This window comes from Gymnoscopelus braueri, assembly GCF_963280865.1.
Source record: "Gymnoscopelus braueri genome assembly, chromosome: 19".
Lineage (NCBI taxonomy): Eukaryota > Metazoa > Chordata > Actinopteri > Myctophiformes > Myctophidae > Gymnoscopelus > Gymnoscopelus braueri.
This window is the reverse complement of record NC_137621.1, coordinates 7967917-7986759: the sequence shown is the minus strand read 5'-3', so window position 1 is coordinate 7986759 and position 18843 is coordinate 7967917. Positions and strand designations below refer to the sequence as shown.

The 18843-nt window shown below is 43.5% G+C and overlaps 1 protein-coding gene across 1 annotated transcript in view; it reads left to right on the top strand.

Moving 5' to 3' along the window:
* Positions 1-1050: 1050 nt before the first annotated feature.
* LOC308074182 (cysteine-rich motor neuron 1 protein-like) overlaps positions 1051-18843 on the top strand; it is a gene marked incomplete at its 3' end in the record, with an annotated part of 188303 nt that continues 170510 nt past the window's right edge. Inside the window, exon 1 of the mRNA XM_080413514.1 lies at positions 1051-3293. Within this exon, the coding sequence (XP_080269640.1) occupies positions 2975-3293 (319 nt within the window). The 5' untranslated portion in view covers positions 1051-2974. The remainder of the gene's footprint in view (positions 3294-18843) is intronic.

Here is an 18843-nt window from a genome sequence, read left to right as displayed (position 1 = left end):
TGTAGGGCATGCCTCCTGGCTGAGATTTGTGCTCCACTGAGCGCCCCTTTATATTAATTGAATTAAGCTGCAGCTGTCATTACCACAGTGGTGTATCTAAAAAAGACCCCCACGGGACCTTGCGGGGTGTGCCAGGCGGGTCCCCGCAACAAAACGAGGAACAGTTTAGGCCATTTAAGGCTTAAATCCTAAGCCCTATTTTGTACTTCATCAAAGCTATGGAAAGCCATTCAGCTGCTGTGTTAAGAGGTCAGAATGGGTGGACTGTGTGCATTTTCAGAGCATGCTATTTGAATGATCAATTGATCGATTGTTTTCCGGCTTGGATCGATATACTTTAAGTTCGTATTTATTACACTGAGAACTGATTTTTAAAGTTTTTAAAGAAAACATACCATAACGTCAACTCCAGATTTGAAACCGGTTTCCTATTTGCAAGACCTGCAATTCTTAATAGAGCCTGCCTGCTTGCTCAGGGGATAAATTGAATCTTGACTATCAGGTCAAAAGTCTAGATGCCAATGCCTTGTGATCTTGTAGATCGGCTATTTTCAAAAAAAATTGAGAAATTTATTATGGGGTCTCTGGCACAAAATCATTTCAGAGGTTGGTCAGCGGCCAAATGCCAAATTGGGGTAAAATGTTTGAGAACCACTGGTTTAATGATTCAGAAACACACCTTCAATTGTTCTCTCTCTCCCTCTCTCTCCCAACTCATTTTCTCTTTGCTCCTCTCTCTCTTTCTCTCGGAGTCTGTCTGCCTGCCTGTCTCTCAACTATATTTGCTTCTCTCTCTCTCTCAACTCTCTTTGCTCCTCTCTCTCTCTCTGCCTGGCCTACCTCTCTCTCCCAACATTCCACACCTGCGCCCTCGAGCCGCTGCATTGCTTCCCCCCCCTGCCGCCGTCCAATCGCAGCACAGGGTTTTCCTCGGCGGTGGGCGTGGTCCCGTTATGAGGTCACGCACGCACGGCGAGAGAGAGAGAGAGAGAGAGAGAGAGAGAGAGGCAGCCAGCGCGCGCTGCTTGCTCTACTGTACAGTACGTGTGTCACACAGTTGTGTGTGTGTGTGCGTACACAGTGTGTGTATGTGACACGGTAAACACGACGACAAGAACGACACACAGCAGCGACGACAACGGCTCGCGCGCAAGGAAAGGAAGTGAAGGCACACACGGGGAGAGAGAGAGAGAGAAGGACGGAGGGAGAGGAAACGAAGAGAGAGAGAGAGCGTTGAGACAGACAGCTCTTGCTCAGCGACACTAAACACTGAACACAACACACTGAACACACACTAAACACAACACACTGAACACACACTAAACACAACACACTAAACACAACACAGTGAACACACTGAACACAGTGGGAAAAGTGACGTCGCTCGTAAAACAAACGGGATCTTTTTTTTGGCAGCGGGACAGACAGAAGGAAAAGTGCGGAGTTGTTTCCTCTTTCGCGGTTTGTCAGGAGGGTTTTATATATAAACGGTGTTGTGTTGTTGTTAGTGTGGTGAGGAGCGTGTGTTTGGAGTGGACTTGAACAAACAACACACACCGACACACACACACACACACACACACACACACACACACACACCGACATTCCTCCAGCCCCGCCGCCGCTGTAGTGCGCGAGACAAGGCGGGAGGAGGAAGGGAGAGAGAGACCGTTTTCCAACCGACCGACCGGAGGAAAACTTTCCGTTGTGTTTGCTTTGCTTCTCCTCCTCCTTCAGACGGACGGAGGGACACGGAGCCCCGCGGCCATAACTGTCAGCCCTATAACCCACACAGAGAGAGGAGTCACCGCGGACACACAGGCTACACACAGCACGGCGAACCGAACCAGCAGCTTTAAGGAATGATTCCTGACATTTGAGAGAGTTGTTGATGTTCCTTCTCGTTTGACGTTTATGTAACAGTCTGCTCCTCCTCCGCCTCCTCAAAACTGTTTGTGTTTCTAACTCTTTTTACACAAGAAGAAGTCTGCTTTAAGGGTTATTATAGGAGGAACGGAAGTCATATTTCACTGTCTGGGGCAGACATGTGGGCATAATAATTCATACTCCCACACATCAAGCAAAAATCATAATTCTGATGGACGTTTGTGGAGTAAAGTTCTCGTCGCTTTGTGGATAAATAAACGACCCCTCAACAACAACAACACGCAGGTGGTTCATCACAGCATCTAAAGGATTAAACAGAAGATCTACAAGGCTTATTATCTCATTAATTGTCATTAATTCTGAACCAGGGGCTTCTGTGTGTCAATGTGATTAACATGCAGGCAGCCTTCAGCAGCGTGGTGCTGGGATAACGAGTTGTGTGGTTGGAGCTTATTTCCCCAGTGGTCCTCTCCTCTATACATACAGCATGGCTGCATGCGCTGTCTGTCTGCCAGAGGCTCTTCTGAGGGATCTTTAACCAGGCTGGTTGCCTTATATACTGCTGACATCCATCCAGGACAGAGGGATTGTATATTCTTTTTTTTTCTTCTTGACATTGGAACTACAAAGCAGTTAGACTGCAGGGAAGGAAGGAAGGACGCAGTTTATCCTCTAACAGGAGGACCATTAAACAGTCCATCTGTCAGAGTTGTCTGACCCGGGGCTACCTGACCCCTGCTGGCCCCCCCTGGGCTGCGGCAGTCAGACAGACGGCTTTGGGATCGTATATTCTCGGACGGATCAGCTGAAGCACCTTGTGGGTTTGTGTGTGTGAGAGAGAGAGTGTGTGTGGGGCACATCTCAAGTAGCCTCTCTATACTCTTGTCATGTGGGGACCCACTGGAGACCAGCCCGTGACCCATACCGGGCCAGAACCCACGGTTTAACCCCCCCCCCCCTCTCTAGGGGCCTCACTTTGGAGCATTTTTTTTTTTAGGGGGGGAGACGGCTGAGATAATCCCGATCACAGCTTTTCTCTGTCAAAACTCTGCGGTTCATCATCTATCTCCCTCTTCATTCAGCCAACATGCCACTGTTGTCGCCGGCGCACGTCGCCCTGCTGTCGGCGTCCTTCGCCCTGTTCTTCGCCTCCATCAGCGTCTCCCACGCGCTGCTCTGTCTGCCCTGCGACCAGTCCAAGTGCGAGGAGCTGCCGGCGGGCGCGTGTAAAGGATCCGCGGTGCCCGGGATCTGCGGCTGCTGCCGGGTGTGCGCCCGGCAGAGGAACGAGTCCTGCGGCGGCGTGTTCGGACTGCACGGGACCTGCGACCGGGGGCTGAGGTGCGTGATCAGGCCGCTGGACAACGGCGACAGCATCGCGCAGTACGAAGTGGGGGTCTGCGAAGGTGAGTGTGACGTGTGTGCGTGTGTGTGTGTGTGTGTGTGTGTGTGTGTGAGAGAGAGAGAGAAAAGAACAATCCACGCTGACTCACACACACTCTGTCACTCAGTCAAGCCTTTGTATTACTACTACACTCACTGTACTTCAAGATCTGCATTGATTTACACAGTATTTGACCTCCTACGTTTCATTCCCATGCAATGAACATGATGCAGCCTCACCACAACCTGTCAAACCTTAAAGCATTGGTTTTCAAAGTGGGATCCGGGGACCCCCAGGGGTCCTTGGGGGTACCAGAGGGGTCCCCAGCAAAATTGGTTAAATATGGCATCACAATCATTTTAACCACTTTAGCCGTATTTCATACTTGAGCTATTCAAACATAGCAGATCTACAAGGTCTACAAGCTACAAGCAGATCTACAAGCTATGTGCTCATAGCACTATGAGCTTGTAGATATGCCATTTATGAAAAAAAAGTCATATTTGTGCAAATCTTTGAAAATATATTTTTTTAAAGCAAACATTTGTAACTCAAATCTTTGCCTCTGGGGGTCCCTGGAACAAAACATTTTGAGATGGGGGTCTGCAGCCAAATAGCTATACTTTTGGGGGTCCTTGACATGAAAACGTTTGAGAACCACTGCCTTAAAGGAGTTGTTAATCGTTTTTGTCGCAGTCCTGAGCCAATAGTTTGACAGGCGGAGAAAGAGTGTCCTACTGAGTCTCCTACTGACCGATGACCCGGTCATCAAATTATTGGCTCAGCTTCATGGGGTGTGTAGTTGATAGCAAATAAGTCATTTTTGGGTGAACTTTTCTTTAACCTCTTAAACTCCAGCATCCATATTGTGGGGAATGCTTTAGCTGAACATAGTAGGTCAAAGATCCCACATACAGAGCCCTGAGGGACTCCGGTCACCCCCATATGGGGTTTATGTGGTTAAAGGAGCACTTTCACCCATTTTCAACCTATCCTCACATAAGTGGTCCTCCCCCTGCTCATTTAGAAGATCATAGCATCATTTATGTCTACTGGCTCTGTGTCTGTGAGGAGGGCTTTAGTTTGTGGTTGACAGTTCAGAAACCTGCCTACCAGTGACATCATCGGTAGGCAAGTTTGGTCATTTCAAAAGAGATTTCAAACATTTATTATTATTATTAATGCAAGTACAAAGGCTTAAGGTGACTCTCCACAGACTACTTCAGACTACAACAGACTGGCAGTCTGTTGGCAAAAGTTGGCATTGAGTTCAGCACAAACTGTCTGCCGCGGAGCACATTGTTGTGCAAATGCGTTAACACTGGCAGGCTGGCCTGTTAGTGTTGCCAGGTCTGCTTATTATAATAATAATGTTCATAGTTGCTGGTTGCTTTATAGTTTGGGCTTGTTTCTGAAGTGCAGTTGCTTATTTGGGCTGGCTTTCAAGATTCCTTTTTGAAAATAGCTGATATGTTAGGGCTCAAGTGGTGAAACTGGTCGCTTCTTTTGGGCTTGTTTTCATAGACCTGGTCGCTTGTTTCACTCACATAATCTGGCAACACCGAAGCCGGCTCGGACCAAACCTTTACCCCCCCCCCTCTCTCCCCCCTCCTCACTACCCCACGGCTTTACCACTGAACATGCTCGGTTTCTCTGAGTCGGGTCGATAACAATGTGTCAGCAGCAGATTCTTTCCAACGCTTTCCGAAAAAAAACCGAAAACTATTCTTTTCAAGATTTTCCAAAAATAGCAGATCTACAAGCTCATAGAGCTATGAGCTTGTATATCTGCTATTTTTGAATAGCCAAAGAAATCTAAAGTGACACAGATGCGTTCCAGGTCTTAATGGGTTAATATTTCAGCCTGCTCTCCCAGGAAGAGAGAGGCTGTAGTTTCTGTTCGCTTGGAAACCCCATCGATGACGTCACTGGTAGGCAAGGTGTCTGACCGGGTCCATAGCAGCCCACCAATGAGACGCAGAGCCAGTAATGAGCATCTTATAGTGAGGGCATAATTATGAAATGAATAACGAGGTTGAAAATGGGTGAAGTGCTCCTTTTAACTATCAATGGTTTAGCTGGGGGACCCCCTCATAGCGTGGAGCTCGGTGCCGCGCTATGAGCTTATGTATCTGCTATTTTTGAAAAAAAAAAATTTTATCATTACAATCTTCATTTTTCGTTGTCATTATTATTTGGGGGCCCCCTTGCAGTATCCTCACGGCCCCCCAGCGGGGCCCCGGGCCCACAGGTTGAGAACCACTGTAGTACTAAAGTATTCATGCTCACGGGGGAAGGTCCCACGCTCTGTGAATGCACAATGAGAATCAAGGTTACCGACGCTATAATATCCACAGGCCAAATGTGTGAACGCACTCATACGTGTAGAAGACCGTTATTACACCCACGGTTAATGGAGTGGGAGTGGAACAATGTCCACCACACACACACACACACACACACACACACACACACACACACACACACACACACACACACACACACACACACACACACACACACACACACACACACACACACACTCTCTTCACGGTGTTAGACTGTTGGTTGTGTGTGTGTGTGTGTGTGTGTGTGTGTATTCACATCTTGAACCAGCCTGTTTATGCTTCTAAAGTGCTTTCTGATCTGGATTCAGGTCATTGTATTGCATTGTTCTCCATCGTTGTTGGAAGAACAGTTGAGGGGTGTGGAGGGTGGGAGAGGGTGAGCAAGCCAACTGTATTTGTAGTGTACGTACGTGTGTGTATTGTTTTCTTTATTTGTGTGTGTGTGTGTGTGTGTATAGGGGACGCCCTGGAAAACGAGACGATGCGTCTCAAGGGGGCTATCCTTCCATTCTGTCCACAATGCTGTGACGCTCGGGCATACATTTTTAATCCATTAAGACCGGGAACGCATCTGTGTCATTTTGAGATTTCTCTGGCTATTCAAAAATAGCTGATCTACAAGCTCATATCCGCTCTATGAGCTTGTAGATCAGCTATTTTCGATAAAAAAAAAAAAATGTGTGCAAATCTTTGAAACTATATATAGATTTTTTTTTAAGTGAACATTTTTAACTTCAATCTTTGTTTCTGTCCCTGGAACAAGATATTTTGAGATGGGGGTCCGCGGCCAAATACATAAAATTCTGGGCGTCCTTGACATGAAAAAGTTGGAGCACCACTGATATAGAAACATATTAGGATTTAGAAAACATTTTTAGTTATGTATTTGGCCGGAGACCCCCCATCTCAAAATATTTTTTTCCAGGGACCCCCCAGAAGCAAAGATTTGAGTTACAAATGTTGGCTTAAAAATATAGTATATTCAAAGATTTGCACACATTTTCACGATAAAGAAATAAAAATAGCAGATATACAAGCTCGTAGCGCCGCACCGGGCTACGAGCTTGTATATCTGCAATTTTTTGAATAGCCCAAAGAAATCCAAAATGACACAGATGCGTTCCCGGTCTTCATGGGTTAACACACACTTAAATGACGTCAGCTCGCCGCACCACCACTAGGCGGCAGACACTCTTTCAGACTACATTTGCTTGTCAGGCATAAAGCCAGCAGAGAACATGTGTGTTTACATTTGTAATGCTGTGAACAGGTAGAGCAGCCAGAGCTTGACTGATTAGTTCTTTTAAAAAGCAAGAATTTCCTCTTAGAAATGCAACAGCGTGACACTGCAAGGATGCTGAAAAGTGCTGACACCGCCGTTAGCTTTTAGTTTTGTGGTCCCATTGTTTTCTTAACCCTTTGAGACCGGGAACGCATCTGTGTGTCATTTTAAGATTTCTTTGGGCTATTCAAAAATAGCAGATCTACAAGCTCATAAGCTATGAGCTTTTAGATCTGCTATTTTTGAAAAAACAGTGAAAATTTGTGCAAATCTTTGAATATATATATATTTTGTTTTTTCTGTTTCAACTTCTGGGGGTCCCTGGAGCAAAATATTTTGAGATGGGGGGTCCACGGCCAAATACATATAATTTGAGAACCACTGATATTATAGCAACGTATGTTTTTTTTCAAGAAGCAATAAGATTTGAGCTACAAATGTTCTCTTTAAAATATATATATATTCAAAGATTTTCACGATTAAAAAAAAAATAGCAGATATACAAGCTCATATGAGCTTGTATATCTGCTATTTTCGACTAGTCCAAAGAAATAAAAAAAATGACACAGATGCGTTCCCGGTCTTAAAGGGTTAAGGGTAAATTATTACCACAAGTGGAGGAAGATGCGTGCATATTATTTCACTGAATCATAATTGTTTTCCCCTCTATCTCTCTGCTGCCAACGTCCACGGAGGATTCCTTTAGCAAACTGTGGTTTGGGTGATTTGGCAGCAGCAGCACCGCACACCTCATGTTTTTCCTCGGAGGCTAGCGGTGCAGTCAACGAGCTGTAAGTGCAATTAGAGAGGGGACAATTAATAACACCTATAACGTCCCTGGATATACCGAGTACCACTCACCTGAATAGTCACCGTTAACCTCTTGAACCCTATAGCAACATCCTGGGGGAATTGCAACGCATTGTGAGCTTGTAGATCAGCTATTTTCTTATAGCCAAGAGATTTGGTGTGTAGAGCGAGGTGGAGAAAAAGAGCAGCCAATGTACTTATTTAACTATATATGTATATATAGTATAGAGTAGGGGTGGGCGATATGATGGTAAAACCGTTGGAACACGATCCAATGTCTCCACGATCTGCCTTTTCAGAGAGATCGTATAGATGGAGATACAGCGAGTGAACATTCTACGAGTTGCAGTTCTATACCTTAACGTCTTCTACTCCATTGCACGACTGTGTCATTCGTCAAAAAAATAACAGATCTACAAGCTAAGAACGCGTCGCAAACGATCTTAGCTTGTAGATCTGTTCATGCATGCATCCAGAGGCCCTTTTAGCTTTCTGGCTGACTTCTGTTGTCACTGGCAGGGCAGGGCAGCGCACGCAGTAGCAATGGACAGACAGACAGACAGACAGACAGACAGACAGACAGACAGACAGACAGAGAGACACAGACAGATAGAGACACACACAGACAGACAGACACACACACACACACACACACAGACAGACAGACAGAGACACACACAGAGACAAACAGACACACAGACAGAGACACACACAGAGACAAACAGACAGAGACACACACAGAGACAAACAGACACACAGACAGAGACACACACAGAGACACACAGACAGAGACACACAGACAGATACACACAGACAGACAGACAGACAGACAGACACAGGGAGGATTTATTTTGGTCCCTAAATAATTGGACATTCTGGTCCAATTAACTGGTTTGGAATATCCAAAAACCAACACGGAGCAACGACAATGATCGTACGTCACTCACTCAACGTCACCGTTTAGCGTTCAACCACACAACGAGGGCTCCCCGCATATAAGAGTGCAGCAGCTGTAGTGTAGGCTGTAGCACACATCCTAAACAGCTGTAGTGTAGACTGTAGCACACATCCTAAACAGCATTTGCGAAAACAAGCGCTGGAAGCTGCTGTGTTTTTATGGTAAAACCGTTTAAGATGAGGGTTGCATGAGACAGCTGGAAACAGTTGATCAGCAGTATACAAGTTACTCACTCGCAAATATGTTTTGAAACGCGTAGACGGCTATATTTGCTGAATGTTGTTGGCCTACTATGACATGCCCGGAATATGGATGCTATAGGTTTAACACGTGTTTATAACTGCAAGCAGAACAAACTACTGAATGAAAGGAGTATTATTGGCTACTACCTGTACCTGCTTTCCTCTAGAGCAGGGGTGATGCAACTTTGATGATGGAGAGGGCCACTATATTTTCCACACTCACACAAAAGTAGCAAAAATAGCCGATCTACAAACTCAAAACTTGCTTGCTTGTAGATCGGCTATTTTTGATATTTTTGAATTGGAATCCTGATTCTTTTTTTTGCTACTTATTAATTGGAATCCTGAAAAGTAACATCTTTATTTAATTTCAAATGCATTTAGTTATACTTATGCTAACTTTTTGAACTTAAATACAAATACATTGGACATAAAAAAGACAATAGCATTTTAATACTATTCCTTAAGCTACTAATCTATACTGAAGTAATTAAAGCGGGTCATGTTTGCATGTTTGGAATTGGAAGAGTTGAAATCAATTATAAATCAGTTTTCCGATATCAACCTGCGGGCCTCATTAAAGGGTTAGTTCAGATTTTGAGTATTTTCTGTAGGAAATACTTACCATTAATGTAGTGGTTGCAAAGGTATTAATTGATTGCCCGAGTCCCGTGGTCATGGTCCGGTTCTGATGAATATGAAGTAGTTCCGGTAGATTAGTAGATTTGGTGGGGGCCGCTCATTAGAAATAAATTAATTAAAAAACCTAGCGTCATTTGTATTGTTGACCTATTTCTACCATATAGAGCAGGTTTCGTTCAATTTCGACCCCTCTATTTTTTGTGTCATATATTTTGTGCGTGAGTAGGCTGCCGCGGCGCAGTGATTCTGGACACAAACATTAGTACCATGTGACAGAGGGGTCGAAATTGAATGAAACCTGCTCTATATGGTAGAAATAGGTCAACAATACAAATGACGCTAGTTTTTTAAATTAATTTATTTTTAATGAGCGGCCCCCACCAAATCTACTAATCTACCGGAACTACTTCATATTTATCAGAACCGGACCATAACTCTGACCACGGGACTCGGGCAATCAATTAATACCTTTGCAACCACTACATTAATGTTAAGTACTTCCTACAGAAAATACTCAAAACATCTGAACTAACCCTTTAAGTGAAGGTGGGGGCCGCATGTGGCCCCTGGACCACCAGTTGCCCATGTATGCTCTAGAGATTGGTTGCTCATCTATTAGTCTCTGGAGAGTCGAGACAGACTATTGGCTCACACGATTTACTAAATGCTTCCACCATACAGTCTGTGCAACGCTGGCAATGTGCACGGCTATGAAGCCAGCCTTAGTTTTGTGCTTGTGTATTATTGGCTGTGAGTAGCGTACCCCCCAAAGTGTATAAATCCCACCTATATGTGAAGCGTTTAAGGGGGGAACTCCCCCTTGTACTGAAAAAATAAGTTGAGGCCCCGTCCACCATATTGATGGGGAAAGTTACTATTCAAAGTAACTAAGAGCTTTAACACATTAAAGGACGACTTCACCGCTTTTCAACCTATCTTCATATAATTGGTCCTCACTAATACTCATGATAAAATTGTACCATTTTTTTCTACTCGGTCTGTGTCTCAGAGGAGGGCTGTGGACAGTTCAGAGTCCCGTCTACCAGTGACATCATCAATGGGGAATCCAAGCTAATAGAAACTGCAGGCTTCCTATTCCTGGAAAGTTGCAATGCAATAAAAGAAGCCATTGTTCTCGTGTTAATAAAAATCTAAATAAACAATGTGAAATCTTGTTGGAAAAAAAAATCATGCCTAACGATGATGTCACTGGTAGACGGTTTCTGGACTGTCCACAGTCCTCCTATGAGACACAGGCCGAGTAGAACAAAATTGTACCATTTTAACATGAGTATTAGTGAGGACCAATTATATGAAGATAGGTTGAAAAGCGGTGAAGTCGTCCTTTAAGACCAGGAAAGAATCTGTGTCATTTTTAGATTTTATTGGCTATTCAAAAAATAGCAGATATACAAGCTCATAGCGCAGCACTCGGTGCCGCGCTATGAGCTTGTAGATTGGCTATTTTTTTGAAAAACTTGAACATTTGGTGCAAATCTTTGAATATTCATTTTTTAAAGCAAACTCTTTTTTTTAACTCAAATCTTTCCTTCTGGGGGATTCTACAAATGTCTCCTAACAACAGTTTTTTCAAACCTTTTCATGTCAAGGACCTGCCAAAATGATATATATTTGGCCGCGGACCCCCATCTAAAAATATTTGAGTTCCAGGGACCCCCAGCAGAAGCAACGATTTGCAAATGTTCCCTTTAAAAACATGTATATTCAAAGATTTGCACAAATCTTCCATGATTTTTCAAAAACAATGCAGATCTACGAGCTCATAGTGCGGCACTCGGTGCCGCGCTATGAGCTTGTAGATCTGCTATTTTTTGAATAGCCAAAGTAGTATTAAAATAATGGTTTAAGTGGTTACACACAGATGCGTTCCCGGTTTAAATGGGTTAAGCTCTACCTGCCTGAAATACTAACCAGTCACTTTTTAAGTTCCTCATGAGAGCGCTCTAGCTCTCTGCGTGGGGTTTGTTTACAGACGGCTGCTTTCCCCGAAACGTTTGCCTATTTCCCCGAATGTAACACCCAGAATCTGGATGCTAAGAGTTCATGTGGTTAACATTACCAGCCGTGGTGCTGCTGGGTAATCAGCCACAGTGGGACGTTTGCTGCTGTCCGTTTAGAAACCTTGTATCTCCATTAGCCTAGAGTGCCGCGCTATGAGCTTGTAGATCTGCTATTTTTGAATAGCCAAAGTGTAAAATAATGCTTTTTAGCTCAAATCAAGAAGTGACACAGATGCGTTCCAGGTCTTAATGGGTTAATGCCGTATGTTCCAACCGATCAACCGCCGCTGTGCTCGAATATCCGCTTCATCTACGTCCGTTTTTTTGAGACTACACGACAAGATATAGAAACAACATTATGATGTATTTTATCAGGTGTGTGTGTGTGTGTGTGTGTGTGTGTGTGTGTGTGTGTGTGTGTGTGTGTGTGTGTGTGTGTGTGTGTGTGTGTGTGTGTGTGTGTGTGTGTTCAGTTGAACATTATCTGTCGTTATCGCAAGTACTAAGGCATGTCAATGATAAATTATAATCAGAAACACACAAAAGAACAAAGAAAATACCAGCATATGTTTAATAATGAGTTGCGCCCCCCCCCCAACACCCCTTGCACGCAAAGCTGGAGTCACTGAAAAGTTTTTGAACACAGGATGGAAGCCAGTCAGTTTATAATTTACAATTTAGCGCTTTAGCAGACACTCTTATCCATTACAAGATTTACTAGCGCAAAATTAATGGTATGAACGCTAAATAATGGTGTTTTTTATATGATAAGCTTACATTTGGAATCACACACATGACTTACTGTAAGTTACGAAAACAACCAAAAATTATATAAACAAACCGACAAAAGTCATATGAAAAAATAAAAAAATAGATTTGATTACTAATAGCTGTTGCAGCGGAAATGCCAAGGGGAGTGCCAAGAACCTTGATTATCCTGGAATCATTCTGAACGTGTATCGTTTTTAATCTTTAATTCACGCCAGCAAATATCAAACCCTCAGAAAGGATTATAGTATTATCACATTATTTTTTTCTTTTTACAAATGCAACCTGTTGATGAAGTATCTAGTCTGTATTGGGTCCATTTACTCTGACTGACTAACAACCACATTTAATAGGAAGTTTTATCTTTAATACGAGTGATTTGTTTTAATCACTTTGCACTTTTGAACGTTTCTTTCAGCAAACTGGTTGATTTGACTCATTGGTGTGATTAATTAGCATAATACAAGTCAACAACTGTCCTGCATAATTTCTTTGGAAGAGAAGCCACGGTCATACAAACAGGCTTAAGCGCAACACTGAACAGTCAACGGTTTTGTGTGTGTGTGTGTGTGTGTGTGTGTGTGTGTGTGTGTGTGTGTGTGTGTGTGTGTGTGTGTGTGTGTGTGTGTGTGTGTGTGTGTGTGTGTGTGTGTGTGTGTGTGTGTGTGTGTGGGGGGGCAGGCAATCGGCTAGCCTCCCAGCCAGTATTTTACGCTTCTTCAATTTAAACTTTTAGTCCATTCCTTTTTCTAGCTGAGAGAGCAGAAACTTTCTGATTCCAGTTTGTCCCTAAGCCATTCAATCCAGGAACGCATCTACAAATGTCTTCTGAATCCTAACAGTTTTCTGACAACAGTATGTTGTTATAATATCAGTGGTTCTCCAACTTCTTTCATGTCAAGGACCCCCAAAATGATATGTATTTGGTCGCGGACCCCCATCTCAAAATGTTTTGTTCCAGGGACCCCCAGAAGCAAAGATGTGAGTTACAAATATTGGCTTAAAAATATATATATATAAAAAATAAATAAATATATATATATATATATGTTCAAAGATTTGCACACATTTTCATGATTTTTCAAAAATAGCAGATCTACAAGCTCATAGCACGGCACTCGGTTGCATTTTGAAAAAAGACAATCTACAAGCTCACAACACGTCGCTACTTTGGCTATTCAAAAAAATAGCAGATCTACAAGCTCATAGCGCGGCACCGAGTGCCCATTGTGAGCTTATAGATTGTCCATTTTCAAATTTCTACATAATATAGGGTTAAAGTGGTTAAACCGATTGTGATGCTATATCAACTCATTTTGTTGGGGAACCCCGGAACCCACTTTGAGAACCACTGATATAAATCACCTTCATGTACTGTGTGTAGTAGGTGATTTATAGAACACACACACACACACACACACACACACACACACACACACACACACACACACACACACACACACACACACACACACACACAGACGGAAGAGGAAACCATGCAAGTCACCGGGAGAAACTAGGGGTTCAGTGCCTTGCTCAAGGACACTTCAACACTAACTCTGGGGCAGCCCGGGATCGAACTGGGAACCTTCCGTTTCCCCAAGCGGCTGCTACACCTCCTCCTGAGCCACTATTCTGGGGTGGTGTGGTATCTTATATTCTGGGGTGGTGTGGTATCTTATATTGTGGGGTGGTGTGGTACAGAGATGCTCATAGGCCTGCGTCCTGCGTCGCTGACGCACAATATTGTGAAAGGACGCATTCATGACACCAACAACCAACAACAGAGAAAAATATAAAAATAATTCGCGGTAAAATATTTTTTTACCGCGAATATTTTACAAATCCACGGGACACCACCATTTTGCATGGCCACGTCCTACTTTATCCTACTTTATAAACAGTAAAATCCACGTAGAAAGACTATACAAATAACATTAATAATCCACGGGAGCCGCCATTTTGCGCATGCTCACTCACTGCTCAGACCGAATTCTTTAGGTAACGCCTTTGCGTGTGACACACACCGTCCGGCGTCCGCGCAGTTGAAACGTGACGCAGATGCCGTGACGCCAGTAGACCTGATTCTGTCGTTATGAGCCCCCCCCCCCCCCCCCCCCCCCCCCCCGTTGACAAAACCGTCCCGGGGGGCACCGAACCGGGTCCAAGCACCGGGCACCACGTAGGGTGTGAATTTTTGTGGGACTATCTTATATTCTGTGGGGTGGTGTGGTATCTTATATTCTGTGGGGTGGTGTGGTATCTTATATTCTGTGGGGTGGTGTGGTATCTTATATTCTGTGGTGGTGTGGTATCTTATATTCTGGGGTGGTGTGGTATCTTATATTCTGGGGTGGTGTGGTATCTTATATTCTGTGGTGGTGTGGTATCTTATATTCTGGGGTGGTGTGGTATCTTATGTTGTGGGGTGGTGTGGTATCTTATATTCTGGGGTGGTGTGGTATCTTATATTCTGGGGTGGTGTGGTATCTTATATTCTGTGGTGGTGTGGTATCTTATATTCTAGGGTGGTGTGGTATCTTATATTCTGTGGTGGTGTGGTATCTTATATTCTGGGGTGGTGTGGTATCTTATATTCTGTGGTGGTGTGGTATCTTATATTCTGGGGTGGTGTGGTATCTTATATTCTGGGGTGGTGTGGTATCTTATATTCTGGGGTGGTGTGGTATCTTATATTCTGGGGTGGTGTGGTATCTTATATTCTGGGGTGGTGTGGTATCTTATATTCTGGGGTGGTGTGGTATCTTATATTCTGGGGTGCCAAAAATAATGAACATGTGATTTTCTTTTGACTTGAAGAAAGGTCAATGGTCAATATTTTCTATTTTAATTAGGTTATTTTAATTAGGCCACACCAGATACACCAAATGAAGAATGTCACTGTCGAGGTGTGTGTGTGTGTGTGTGTGTGTGTGTGTGTGTGTGTGTGTGTGTGTGTGTGTGTGTGTGTGTGTGTGTGTGTGTGTGTGTGTGTGTGTGTGAGAGAGAGATATCCATAACCTCTCTTTTTCTCTCTCTTGCGCACACACACTTGGCAGCCTGTTATTGTACAAGTGATTAGATGAGTGTATGTCTAAGATTAGATGAGTGTGTGTGTATGATCCATAACCTCTCTTTCACACACGCACGCTTGGCAGCCTGTTATTGTACAAGTGACTGTTGAGACTAACTCAGAGACTAAAGGTCCTTACACACCGGGGCGAATTCTTCATGCGAATAAATACGTTTTTTTTAAACCTTATAAAGTCAATGCAAGCGTCCACATCAGTTTCGCGAAGCGAAAAAGCGTCTTTTAATTATTCGGAACGAGTCAGAATTTTGCGTATATTCGCATATTCGCCGGTGTGTAATGACCTTTAGTCTCAACAGTCTACAAGCTCAACAGCTACAAGCTCATAGCTTGTAGATCTGCTATTTTTGAGAAATAGTCAAAATGTGTACAAATCTTTGAATATATATATATATATATATATATCTATATATATATATATATACATTTCTTTTAAAGTGAACATTTGTAAAATAGTTTGTTCTAGGGACCCCCAGAAGCAAAGATTTGAGTTAACAATGTATGTGGTTTTAGCTTCTATGGTTAAAGCTCAAATCTAAAATGACACAGATGCGTTCATGCTCTTAATGGATTAAATCTAGCCTTTATCCTCTCTTCTCTTCATATGATGTTTGACTGAACCAGACGTCTTTGTCTGAGTGACTTGATAAAGTTACATCACTGGTTGGCTGGCCTAATGATGAACTATAGGCAATCACAGTCAGAGCAATCGTCCCTCCAGGCTATGGGAACGTCGCCAACGATTCCTGTATCAATCGGGCTGGGTTGGCCAAACAATGAACCAGCCAATCACAGAGCAGCTGTCCCTCCAGGCTATTGGGTTTAATCTCTCTAATAACCAAACTTTTTTTTTAATGATTTGATGCCGGGTCTGGGGGGGGCATGTTCAGGCCCATGATGGTCCAGTACTGATCTCCAACCCTTGGCTCCAGTCAGTCAGTCAGTCAGCCTGGCTGGTCTATTTCAATGGTTCTCAAATAGCGGGTCGGGGCCCATTTGTGGGACGCAGACCCATTAATCATAACGGTGGTGTCAGACTGCTGTTGCGGTGCATGTGCATGAACTGTTTTCTTTTTGCTGACTAAATGCTGTGGCAGATACAAAGTGTCTCTGACGTGCATCAAGTCAGGTCACTTAGTTCACATTGGAAGTGTCAAATAGTCAGTAGTATTATATTATATTCGGCTGCACCGCAGGTTTTCAACCGCATCCGACGGCCGACTCAAATGATAAGGCATGTACCGCACGCACGCACGCACGCACGCACGCACCGCACGCACGCACCGCACGCACCGCACGCACGCACGTGTGCGCAGTTGCTGGTTGGGACTGAGTGAAGACATCCGTATTAACCCATTCAATCCGGGAACGCATCTGTGTCATTTTAACATTTCTTTGGCTATTCAAAAATAGCAGATATTCAAGCTCATATGAGCTTGTAGATCTGCTATTCTGGGAAAATGGTGAAATTTATGTGCAAATCTTTGAATATATACATATGTTTTTAAGCGAACATTTGTAACTCAAATATTTGCTTCTGGGGGGATTCTACAAATCCTAACAGTTTTCTGATAAAACGTATATGTTGCTATAATATATCAGCGGTGCTGAAAACCTTTTCATGTCAAGGACGCGTGATCCCAAAACCTATACCACTTCTGCAAGGACGAGCTGTGATTGGCCAATATGCTTTGTGCAAGGAGGACGCGCTGTGGCCAGTAGCCACTTTATGAGTGGCAGTTGGGGCAAAACGCTTTCGCCAAAACGTGATTTACTATTCTGTCCCTATCGGTACATGGCTCAAAGCCAACTTCGCAACGTTCGCCTTGGCTCGCTCGGTGGTGCCTCACGTGGCTCAAGTTCGCCAGAGACTTGAGCGCCTCAGTCGTCCAAAACATTATCGTCCCCAAATAATTGCCTGCAGTTGTTGTAGGCAGAGGCACTTCCGCCGTTGGCCACAGAAGCGGGGCGTGGTGGTTACAAGTCGTATAGCCTATACAAGGGTATAGGACCCCCCCCCCCCCCCCCAGAAGCAAAGATTTGGGTCAAACATGTTAAAAATATTCACAAATATATCTTCACAAATGTTCGAGATTTTTCAAAAGTAGCAGATCTACAAGCTCATAGCGTGGCACTCGGTGCCACGCTATGAGCTTGTAGATCTGCTGTTTTTGAATAGTCAAAATATGAAGTTGTTACACGGATGCGTTCCCCGGTTGGAAAGGGTTAACATACCTCCCTCATTCCGTGGAGCTCCCTGTTGAACTGTCGCACAATCTTTAATGTGCTCTCACACTGACAACATGTAATTAATGTGTTACGTGTTGTTCACAGGTGACGGCAATACATTATCATGGCCTGCTCCTGTGAATGCAGCAGTGTGCCTTTTGTTTGTCTCCTCTTCTCTCATTCATTAAGATGGGGATAACGCATCTCTGTCAATATAAGATTGCATTCAAGATTGCATTTAAGAAGGTGCCGCGCTACGAGCTTGTAGATCTGCAATTCTTTTGAAAAATCTTGAAAATTTGTTGCAAATCTTTGCTTCTGGGGGGATTCTACAAATGTCTTCTAAATCCTAACTATGATATACTATACTATAATAGGCCTGTCCCCGACTAAGGATTTGTTTAGTCGAATCTAATTGCCGACTAATTGCCAATAGTCGACTGGCAGTCAAGAAAAAAAAAAAGAAAAACATTTTATTTTTAATGCCAAAATACATTTTATTTCAAAGGGTCAAGTCTACACAGTTTGTTTTGTGTCTCCAGCAGAGTTTCTAGTGTCTCTATCTCTCTCTGGAAGAGGTTGCACATGAACTCTGCAGCCGCACTGAGGCGCTCCAACACAAACAATACCAATACAAAGACGAGGAATAAGAAGAATAAAGTGGAAGTGACGTGTGGTTGCAGGTGTAGGCTTGGCCAAAAAACAACTAAAAACATTTTTGGCCCTTTTTTTTTTTTTTTTTTTTTCTCGACTAGATTCAACTAAGAGACACGCAGTCGACTCGGACCCCCCGCGACTAACCAGTCGACTATTCGACTTAGTCGAGGTCAGGCCTATACTATGATAACGATATTATAGCAACTATGTTGCTATAATGTCAGTGGTTCTCAAACTTCTTCATGTCAACGACCCCCCAAAATGATATGTATTTGGCCGTGGACCCCTCATCTCGAAATATTTAGTTCCAGGAACCACCTTAGAAGCAAAGATTTGAGTTAAAAATGTATTCAAAGATTTTCACACATTTTCAAGATTTTTAAAAAAAATTGCAGATCTACAAGCTCATAGCGCGGCTATGAGCTTGTAGATCTGCTATTTTTTGAATAGCCAAATAAATCGAAACAATGACACAGATGCGTTCCCGGTCTTACATGATTAATGTCAGTTATCCATTCCTATTA